Source organism: Vespa mandarinia, chromosome 1 (genome assembly GCF_050613455.1).
Source record: "Vespa mandarinia isolate Hongniang chromosome 1, ASM5061345v1, whole genome shotgun sequence".
Taxonomy (NCBI): Eukaryota; Metazoa; Arthropoda; class Insecta; order Hymenoptera; family Vespidae; genus Vespa; species Vespa mandarinia.
The window spans coordinates 8,443,710-8,455,716 of NC_140810.1; the positions used below are offsets into that span (position 1 = coordinate 8,443,710).

Sequence of the window (12,007 nt, forward strand, 5' to 3'; positions counted from 1 at the left end):
TAATGAGAATGCAATTGACAAAAAGATATCGAACAAGCGTTATCAATAATTATTTAACAAAATAATACATTTTAATTTATTTTGAATTAAACGATTTGTATCTAATCGAAAAAAACCAATAAAATACAAGAGAAAACAGGATAGGTACTCATTAATGAATATCTGGCATAAAGCCAGAAATATTTTGGCATTTGGTAAAACTCAAGTACACCACTTTGCGGTGATTTTTCATTTCATTATTGAATTTAATTCGAAAGTACATAAAAAAAAAATATAATAATGAAGGAAAAATCGCGAGAAAGCCGTTCATATCATTTGTCGGAAATGCGAAAGAGAGATCCGTTTAACGATCTCTCACTTAATATACACTTAATAGTCACACGAAACCTGTGTGAGATGTGAAAGCTCATTAAATCATGCGCAATTTACACGTACACCGTTTTACCGCATTGAACAATGAACATAACTATCATCAGGAGGGTCTTTGACACGCGATCATCTCTTGCACGATTCGTCGTTATGCGTGAGCAACAAAAAAAAAAGGAAAAGAAGAAAACAAAAAAGAAAATAACATTAATTTTCTATATTAAACGTTTCTCTTTTAAATCCTAACAATTATCATCCATGAAATCAAATTATAATATTATCTTAAAGTGTATTTCAGTGAAAGAGGAAGGAAGTTTATAAGATATATTATTTCCATGCCACGATAATAATATGAAATTATTTTTATCATTCGATAACTATAAATACTAGCTTGTCTATAGTGAAAGATATAGTTTGTTTAGAAAGTATTATAAACGTACAACATATTTTGTATTTTACATTTTATACTTTTATTTCCGTAATGACTGGATCTTCTCTGATTAAACGTATACATACACACACATATTTAATATATACATGTAATGTATATGTACTATATTATATATACTATATGTATACTATATATATGTATACTTTTATATTACACATTATATTGTTATCACTTTCGAGACATTACATCGAAATGAGAATTTCTTTTCTTCTAAAAATTGTAATATTACTTAATCCTACGTGATTAAGACAACCTAATAAAACTTTCAAAGATAGATTTAATTGTATCAGTGTATATCGAGTTTCAAGTTTGGAAAACATATTTTTACCATTACGAGATAAGCAAAAAGTCTTGGATGAAATCGATGAAGCGAGAATTATCGGCAATTTTTTTCGATATTTCTTTCGTTATAATCGCATGTTGGCACATTATGTATTCAATGCCATCGAAATTTCGGAAGACAACGGTGAATAACCTTTAGAATAGATCGTTTGGATGCGTGTCAGCGATTATGCGCTACAAAAACGTTTAATGTTTAATTGCTAGCTACGGTGAATTTATTTCGAGGTTTCACATTATAACATTTGTGTTTTTCTTTACGATTTTATACAAAGTTGAGTCAATAAGTTTCTCGATCATTTCATTAAACAGTAGCTTTGTCGTCCAGTTAATAATTAAACATTAATAACAATATTGCATTAATCGAATTTCTAACGTTTTGAGAAAAACTTTTTGAAAAATTGATATTTATTGTAAAAATATCTCGATTTTTATAAAATCAGACATCTCCTATCTCATTCATCATCGTTTTAGATACTAATTAATATACGTATTATGACATTATTTGTAGAAAATTAAAAAATATGATAAATTCAATTTTATGATACAGATTTCTAAGATACAGTTAAAATAAGCTTAAAAATCGTGTTTCAAGAACATTATTACTCTTATCAATGAATATACGATTATGGATGACGCTATTATGTCAATCTTTTTAAACCAAATTGTTTTTATCATAAAATTCCTGTGAATATTACAATAATAAGCTGTATTTATTTTTAGTATTATTTGAATTAAATTTATTTTATTATAAATTTATGATGATATAAGATATCTCTGAAAATATACAATAAACGCAACCCAGACGCATATAAAAGTGCTTATAAAATATTGCCTATCTTTAGGAGTGATAAAAGCTTTATTATATTCATAGTACAAAATCTTTCTGTATTTGTTAAAAACTTTAAATCTACGAAAGAATAAAAAATCAAATAAAAACGACAGTTCGATGAATTATACAAAATGTTCTCTATAAACATAATACAAGAGAACAATTTTAAACGAATCTTGAACGACATGAAATTGTGAAATGTATTATTTATTTCTCAGGATAGATAGAAGAAACTATTCAAATAGAAGGTAGGAAATAGAAGCACTCAGATTAAGTAGATAAATATATACTTTCTTTATCATATACATATTCGTATAAGTATGTTTATATACATATTTTTTCCTCTACTTTGATATACGTATATACAGTGAATGTAAAAAGTATCCGTACACTGATCAATTTGAAATAAAACCGTAAAATTGTAGTTTATTAATAAATTTTTTATGAACAATAAATTGTTACATATTGTCCCAAATCTCTATAATGGATATTGTTAAAAAAAAATTAGTTGTTTGTATAATTTACAAAATTAGCAAGAAAAAATAAAAAATAAATGCAAAATATTTGTATCTCTAAATATTCAATTATAACTGAAGATCCATTGAACGGATCTTTTTTTTTATTTGTTACTTGATTCTTTTAGATGGTTATCGACTAATTTTTTTTAAGAAGAAATGTCGATATATCTCAATTACGAAAACGGACTTTCTTTTTTTACTTAATACATTATTATATATTTTACTTAGAAAACGTTATATACACATTATACTTTTAATTAAATATACTAGTCCTATATATTGTATTGTATTCGACTCAAGTTCATATTTTAAAACAATTAAAATGTCTCGACATAGGAAATCGTCCTTGTGGCGAAGTACAGGTGATACTAAAAGAATACCTTATGTCAAGAATTCGAAAGAGAATAACGTCTTACACCAAATACAATGCGGAATTCGCCCCAATGAATAAACGAATCACCTACAAACAGCGAAATACACTTTGCTGTAGATAATTCTCCTAGGTGAGTCTGTAACTCTTAAAAGAACATTTCTCAAATTTTTTTTAATGCGACCCAATGTATTTGTTTGCAATGATACCACGGTCTAAATATTTGCAACATAAAATTTTGAAGAATCTGGTAGACTGGAGTCATTATATATTATTTTAATAATTCGACTGTTACTGCGGCTGTTACTTGAGAACGTACAATTAGTAATATCTCATATGAAGATTCTACGAACAATTTCGCGGCCCTATATAGAACCACGATCTGTAGGTTGAGAAACTCTGCCTTAAAGTACACGTTCTCAGGTGGTGGATCGGGGAACGCCTGCCAGATATGGATAGTAAGAGGAAAATGAAATACCTACCGTAGACCAACAGGTACATACACCGCAAAATTTGACACAAATGGGCAGCTCCAAACAGTGACTCTTCTCCGAGTTAGAAGCAGCTGATATATTAAACTCATTAATCTGTTTGGCAAGCATGGTTTTCAAACGTTAAATATCTTTTAAAAGTTTTAAAAATTTCGTTTTTAAATTAATAATAAACAACAATTGATTCTATTTAACACAGAACAGAGAAAACTGGAAAGGATTAGAAAAAATCTATCTTCAGCAGTTAAGAAACTAAAGCTTATAAAGCTAAAGAAGAAGAAAAAGAAGATAATGATGATGATGAGGATGATAATCAGTAGCGTTAATGGAATACATGTATTGACATTTTACAGTCTCTATATTTTCAAACATGAGAGATTCCGACATATGAACAATGTGGTGAAGCATATATTTTATATGTTTATGTAATACATAATATAGAAAATGAAATTACATATAGAATATTATATATATATATATATATATATATATTGCTTTTATTATATAGTAGTAATATATAATTTAAATTCGCTTGTACATATTACGTAATTTTGTTAAATAAAGATTCTGTTTTCTGTTGTTTTCCCCAATATACCCCTTTATAATTCTTCTTAAATAATAGTTAAAGCTTTTAAGGTAATTTCTGATGTAGAGGTGCAATGATTAATTCATTAACCTAAAAAAAAGAAAAATTACGTTTTATTCCGATTAATAACTTTTACTAAAGACGAATTAATTATTAATATTATATAATATTTAATGTCTATGTATTTCTACGTGTATACATTTCATTGAAATACTTACTTCAACATTAGGGGAGCGGGATAGTACATAAATAACTCCTTCGGCGACTTCCTTATCTGATAACATTAACAGTTTTTTTAGAACATCTTGCGGCAGATTAAAACAGTCAACCATATCGGTTTTCACAATACCTGGGCTAATACTCTGGTGAAATAATAAATAGTAATAAGTTTATTTTGTTTATTTGTTGTAAAGAACTGATAAGGATAAATATTAAACGATCTTCGTCGTATATTTAAATCTAACTATATGTATACATAAAAGAAATTTCATTGCAATAGAAAAAATGATAAATACATACTGTAATTTTAATATCTAATCCGTCATTTATAATCTCATTACGAACACTTTCGGACATGCCTGTAATAGCATACTTGCTGCATGGATACAAACTGAACGGTACTTTTATACTCTTCGCATCATGGCCAGAAATGCTTAAAAAATAAATCAATTGATATTTAACGAACATATGATAAAAAGTACGAGGAAGTATCTACATACGTAAATATAATCTTGCTTTGAATTTGTTTAATCACATTGCTTTAATGTACTAATAACGCAAATATAGAAGTATATTTACCTATTAATATTGATAATGTGTCCTTGCATTTTTGATTTAGACATCATCCTAATGGCTTCTCTTGTGCAGATAGCAATAGCGATCACATTCACATTCATAATATTACGAAAGTTCTCCGTTGATCCATCTATAACAAAGATATGATCTCAATATAGACATATGTATATATTCATATTTATACTTATAAATTTATTTTACGATTATCGTTTTATTTCGTTCTTTTTTTTTCTTTTTTTTCTCTTCGAAAATCTTTTATGATATAAATAAATATGACCTTGCTCACTCAAATACTGTTAAAAATATCTAACGATATTCGGTCATATGAGATTATCAATAATTATCGTATAATTTTAATTGGACAATGGAAAAAAAATCTTATAAATCTTATAAACAATTATATTTATATTACTTCTCGATATTTTATATTCGAGGTAATTTTATTTAATTATTTTTTTTTGTTGTTTATTAATTCTGCGCTAATTAAGCATGATTAAATAACTAAGTTGTATTATCTAATTGTACGTATTAAATGTGATAAGATTATTACATCAACATACAGAACGTTCTCTAAAAATGTTCACAAGATTTTTAAAATATGTAATATCTATAAATTAAATTGTGTGACATAAACAATTTTTAATTATTGTTAATCGAAAGATCGCTTTCCAATTTATAAATATCATCGGTTTAATATCCGTTTATCATAATCTTACTAATATTTATAACTTCTTATCTACGTATCATAAAATTGTATATTTACTTATTTATGTATCTCTGGTCTCTTATATGCATTTTTTGTTGGAGATATTATATTATTAATTGTAAATTTGCATATCCTTGATGATAGATTAATTAACAGTAAGTTTTTCCGATAAAAAAAGATTCAGATATAATATTTTTATATATATATAGGGTGTCTCTTAGTTTTGAGTAACAGCTTTTGTTACTACTAATTCTAACCGGTGGCGGATTCTGTATATAAAAATAATAAAAAAAGTTCATACATGTCCTATTTGACCACGTTTTTGAATTATATATTATATTCTTAGATGGAAGCAGTATAACTAATTCCGTCTTTCTATTTACAAACAGAACTTAATGTCACATTGAATCAATGGTTTCGTTGGCTTATTTGAAATCCATTTTGTACAAAAAGTCCATTAGCAAAGTCGAAATAATTCGCGAGAGAATTGAATACTTTCAGAAAATCCAAAAAATATGTGGTAAGACAAACAATCAATGCTAAAACATTTCCAGGTTTATATTCAGATACATTTTGATTATCTCTTACAAAGATAAATAAATATAGTATGTTAAAAGAGAAATTCGTTATAATTTAAGAATAAATAAGTCATTTATTCTTATGAACTTTTCTGCAAAATTTACTGTCGAAGCGATTTTCTCGAAGTATAAAATATCCTATATATTTAAATCTGGTATAATTTACAAAATAAATGAAGGAAAACGAACAACAATATATTTTTTAAAGCATGTTGCAAGAAGAAATTTCTGCATATAGAAAACTGCTTGTAAAATTAATATATATTAAAATAATTTAAATAACAAAAATAACATATAAGAATATTATCATAGGCATATTTTTATCAACAACAAACTTGTTGTTAATAAAAATATATTTTTATTAAGAACTCAGCATATAGTTTGTTCATACTTAAGGTGTTAAAACAGAAATAAATTAAATCAGAGTTAGTTGGAAAATCAATGTTGATTTCTTGTCTTTGTGTACATATACACCTATTTGCGAACATCTACTTATCATGAATTCCTTTCATCGAGGTCATTTCTATTAATCTTTAAAATAGTCATTTTCAATGATTGCCAATGTCAATTGTTCAACTGTTCGTTGATTAATGGAGAAATATCCCCTTTCAAATAATATTTTTTATTAAAACATACTCTTAATATAAAATTTATCGATATCTATAACTCTCGTAAAATAAATAAAAAAGGAAACTTTAAGGACATTTTTTTCTCAAAAATAACAAAGAAAATTCTCTACACATCTGCAAAATTTTATAATATTTTTAATATTTCTTATGATTTTCCTTTTTGTAAATATTTTGTATAATTTCTGAATTTCTTTTTTTTTCTTAATATCCTATGTACATACTATAATGATTGTAATGCACGTAGTATTGATATCAGTTAGCATTTAATTTTCTCAATGAGTGAATTTTTACTTACATAAATACACATGAAAATATATATCTTATAGAAATATATATTCTCTATATACACATATAAGATTATAACATTCGTTTGATCGTAATTTTTCACTAATTGAATGTCGCAAAGGTTAACATATTGTCTATATTATAGAATCTATGTCAGATTTATGAACTATGTGTTTAATATGATTTATATACATTCATTACAAAAGAAAAAAGAAAAAAAAAAGAAGAAGAAAAAAGTATGAACAAAAGAAGAAAGACTTCTCACCGATGATTTTTTCGTTGACAATGACAGCGGCATTGTTGATGAGAACGTTAACTTCACCTAGTTCTTCTTTAATCCATTTGAAAACATTTAAGATTTCTTCTTCCTTACTGACATCACATTTCATAGGATAAATCTTGCCTGGCAACTTCTGTTCTTCCACTCTCCTTTTTAATTCCTCCAACTTGTTAAACCTTCTTGCAATAGCAACGACCTTGAGATCATGTCTTGCCAATTCTTCGGCGATCTTAGCTCCGATACCAACACTCGCTCCCGTCACTAATGCAATTTTACCTGACCAACGTTCCATCTTTCAAAGACTTTCACTGTTTAACGTTTAACAACGATGTTTCACCACCGTATTGCCGGCTTCTTCTCTCGCTATACGTATTTAACGGTTCCCTTTCCTTCTCTCCGTACGTCCCTCGAATCAATTATCGCGGCGGACCAGCTCAACTTGTTCTTCTTTTCATAAAATTTCTTCTCATTCATATGCAAACCGTAGATATTAAATATTACAACAGAATCATAAACCATTTCGCCCCGTTTCAAAATTATTGCTTTTACTGTGATAAATATAAATTTACATATTAAATATTATTTATCTAATTACCTATCAGTATATTCGTCGATAATTTAAATATTCATACGTTTAATCTTAATCGATCAAATCTTTATAAGATTTTATACTTTACATTTTCATTCATCATCTATAAAATCATTTTTAATTAATAGATACCGAAGATATAGTAAGATCGAGGATGAAACTACAAAATTTTTGACAAAAATTCGAAATATCAGTGACGAACCTTACTTTAAATTAAACATCTTTTATGAAAAATATCATTGATAATTTTTTCCTAAAAAAATTAAAATGTAAAATGTTCTAGAAAAGATCCATTTATCAAAAATTAATTTATTTTCAATGTTAAACAACTTATCTATACAGTAATAAAAGATGATCAAATCCAACTTCAAGAAATTTTTTATATTTTATATAACAAACATCATGTTTTAAAAACAGCGTAGAAAAGGAGAACATATTACGGAGGAGAATTTGCAAAAAAAATTCAAAGGAGAATTAAATATCGGGAAAAAACTAAAATAGGATAGATAAGAGGAATAAAATGTAAAAGAATAAGGTAATAAAAAAATATCAGGATGGAGAATCAAACATAGGACAATTTAATTAAAAAAATAGATAGTAAAGCTGTTAAGACTAAAAGTCTTAATTTATGATGGTTGCTCTTTCAGCAATAAACATCTGCTGACTTCATCAGAAATTTCTTCATTAAAAATTGCTGATATGGTTTGACACGAAATTGTGTTTGTATGGCTTGTTTATAGCTTAGACAACGCCGATATGTTTTCTGTTTTTGTTTCTTTCTGCGTCCACGTATTTTGTTATCTCCTTCATTTCAAATGTACTGTTATCTCCTGCATTCCAAGTGTCTATAATTCGGTATAACACGTAATAATATGTTAATAATAAGCAACTTTGTATCTAATAGTTTCGAATTTAAATAATTATTTAAAACGTTTTTTTAAAAAATACAAAAAGTAGAATAAATTGAAATTTAAGCCTCTAACATTAAAATAAATTTTTGTGAGACAATATTGATAGAAATTTAAGGATATTTGCAACGCTGAAAACATCTCATAATGATTTCTAATAATCAAAAAGGTAGATAAAATATCTCGCCAATCTATCGTTTATATTTTCAATTTTGCTTACCCCATCCTAAATAATAAACAAATTTTCTCTTCCAAGAACTTTTGAAATTGAAGTTGTTACCGATAAATAACAGTATAAATAATTAGTAATTTAAATAATTAGTATATTTCTTAAATCTTAACTCAATCTTTGCTGCTCTTAAAAAAAGACTTAACTATACTCCGAGATGTTAATATGAGTAATGTGACCTTCGGAGTTCAATTACATAGAAAAGTTATCATGAAGGAGTTTAATTATCTAGAATATCATGGATGGAGAACAGTTATATAAAACAGTTATAATTGAATTAAGTTACATAAAAATCAGAAGTCAAAATGTACATTCAAAATTTAAATAATTTGCTAGCTAAAACTCAAAACTCATGATAAGATTATTATTTTTTTAGAACTTTATACTCGCACAGACTTTGAATGCTTTATCGGAACTTGCAATGTTACATACATATTTGAATTTACGTAATTGTAATTTGTATATTGTATCATTTATTATATCATCGAGACTTTACATTTGTCGATAATAAATTATTCGTTAACGAACTGAGTTTGAACTTCCTTTCATCAAATTATGCCTAGACACTTCGTTTGTGAACTTATTAAATAAGAAATGAAAATGATTTTTTTTCGCTTTAGTTCGAAAAGATTAAAAATTTAGAAATCATAAAAATTCGTTTGGAAAACATTAACGAACTATAATTAGAATATGAAATTTTTATTTTTCAATTATATCTTTTTTACTTTTAAGAAATAGCATGATATTGACATTGCTATCTATTTCAGCTATAAAACGACTTGTTCTTAAATATTATTTATCTAATTAATGCAATTAGTAAGATGATCTATTTGCTTATAGCCATACCATTAATTGTAATTGAATATGTCTGTTAGATGGACAAAAAAGTACAAGGCAAATTTTTCTCAAAATATAACGAATACAATAATATATTTTACGTTGTTGTCATTTACTTAATTCTAATATTACGAATCAATTTCATTTCTCTCTCCCCCTTTTTCTACTGCTAATTTTTTATCAAAAATGAATTACATGAACACATGTGTTCCTTTAAAAGAAAAAGTAAAATAAGAGAAGAAAGAACGTTATAATATATTATTTGGAAAATGAAATTGTTATATTTTTTTTCTAATACGAAAATTTGAGAGAGCATATGAGACATTGCAAATACGAAGGACGAACTCAACATCAGACAGTATTTTTTTTTTACAAAACCGGTTTATTCCTTTCATGAAACAAACCTGTAGGGTTTTCCGGTTGAGTTCTCCCTTTCTTTTCGTGTAAAATGAGGCTTGAAAAATATTGGATGACTCTTATAAACGATAGCTTTACGGATACGAAGGGCGAACTCCATAGATCCCCACTTCTTTCTACACTGTACAAACCTCTTAAGGTTTACATCTTACAGGCCTTACAGTAAGAAAAGATATTTTTATTGAGTTCTTCTAACGAAAAATTTGAAATACGTAACCCTCAAAATGAGTCTTCGTTAACTTTGCCCTTTTCGTACTCGTAACGCCCGATATTAAACTCGATTCATGTCATGGTCCATATATCGAAATTATTTCGTTGACTTTATAAAAAATCTGTATGTTTCATAGATGAATCTTTAAAATCGCAAAAGCTTAAAATTCGAACGAGTTCGATCATGTCGTGTCAGAATCCTATTGGTTGGCAATCGATCGACGTGTAGAGCTATCAAGGTGGTTTGTTCGGACGTCAATCTTTCGGGTTACCACGAGTACCCTCGAGATTGCACGATCGTGCCATCTCAATTTAAAAAATGTCGAGTATATGTACCTGCAGCTTATCATTATTAATTCAGTTAAAATGAAATTATTTTTTAAATAATACAAAGAAAGTCTTATAATATTCATAAATGCGGAAATCAAGTTGTAATTTTTATAAATGGTTTTTCGATCTTTAAAAAAAGAAACAAAGAAGAAGAAGAAGAAGAAGAAGTAAGGAACGACGATTCGTTAAGAATAAAATGAATAGGTACGAGTGGTAGAAAACGAATGTTCGAATTGCAATGAAAGGTAGAAGGTCTGCCGAAGGCTACCGAGGGCTGCCGAACGTAGAAGGAACTTGGCACCAAGGGTTCTTCAAGATGGCACCATCAGCGATATTCAGAACCTTCTGCCTCTCTACCTCTCATTCACTCGTATGCTCCCTTTAACTCACTCCATCTCTCTCCGTCTTTCTCTCTCTTTTTCTCTTTCTCTCTCTCTCTCTTTCTCTCTCTCTCTCTCTCTTTCTCTCTCTCTCTCTCTTTCTCTCTCTCTCTCTTTTTCTCTTTCTCTCTCTCTCTCTCTCTTTCTCTCTCTCTCTCTTTCTTTCTCCTTCTCCTTCTCTCTTTCTCTTTTTCTCTCTCTCTCTCTCTCACTCTCTCTCTCTTTCTCTCCCTCTCTCCTGTTTTCTCCTTTACTTTCATTCTTCAGCGACCTCGGATGATACCTCCACCTTTTACGCCTCAAAACCTGATAACCTACATTTCGCATTTGTGACCAAGAGACTTCGAGATAAGAATGTCTCTTTAATGCTTATACACCCAAGAGGACTATGTTTGCGCCTATAGTCCTTTTTTCTATATTCCTTTGTCTTCTTTTCTTCCTCTTCTTCTTTTTCTTCTTTTGCTTTTTCTTCTTCTTCTTCTCCTTTTCTTCTTTTTCTTTTTCTTCTTCTTCTTCTTCTTACGAATGAAAATATCCGTTTCGACATTTATCCGTTTCTTTGTATCTTGGTTCCTCGGTTCCAGTTGACTCTCGAGAATGATACATAACTCGAAAAGAACAAACAAAAGTCACAATGAAAGAAGAAATTTCCAAGACCTTTTGTGTATCATCTATCTGTCTCTAATCGGATCAGTCCGATAGCGAAACTTCTCAACGTTTTATCTTCGATAATAAATATCTTTTTTTATCTCTTGTAACATCGATTTTACTCATTGCGAATATTTAAAAAAAAGAAACAAGAATTTTTAATTTACCACCGAGGTTTTAGATTATGAGTATGTACTATCACACACAGATATATGGAATATAAACGAAGGTCT

At 27.9% G+C, this 12,007-nt stretch overlaps 1 protein-coding gene across 1 annotated transcript; it reads right to left on the reverse strand.

Annotated features, from left to right (window-relative positions):
* Positions 1 to 3,865: 3,865 nt before the first annotated feature.
* Positions 3,866 to 7,590, reverse strand: LOC118450485 (farnesol dehydrogenase). The gene is made up of 5 exons (XM_035886301.2): positions 7,212 to 7,590; positions 4,752 to 4,878; positions 4,473 to 4,605; positions 4,172 to 4,315; positions 3,866 to 4,043 (listed from the first exon to the last, which is right to left on the reverse strand). Exons 1-5 carry the CDS (start codon positions 7,516 to 7,518, stop codon positions 3,999 to 4,001), a joined length of 756 nt encoding a protein of 251 aa, XP_035742194.2. The 5' UTR covers positions 7,519 to 7,590; the 3' UTR covers positions 3,866 to 3,998.
* Positions 7,591 to 12,007: the final 4,417 nt, after the last annotated feature.

What these genes read in the sequence shown, in the direction of transcription:
- LOC118450485 (XM_035886301.2), bottom strand. Translation starts at nt 7,518, where the DNA reads ATGGAACGTTGGTCAGGTAAAATTGCATTAGTGACGGGAGCGAGTGTT. An exon ending in GATTAGATATTAAAATTACA is followed by an intron (nt 4,316 to 4,472) that starts GTATGTATTTAT and finishes TTATTTCACCAG; the next exon opens with AGTATTAGCCCAGGTATTGT. An exon ending in CCCGCTCCCCTAATGTTGAA is followed by an intron (nt 4,044 to 4,171) that starts GTAAGTATTTCA and finishes TCTTTTTTTTAG; the next exon opens with GTTAATGAATTAATCATTGC.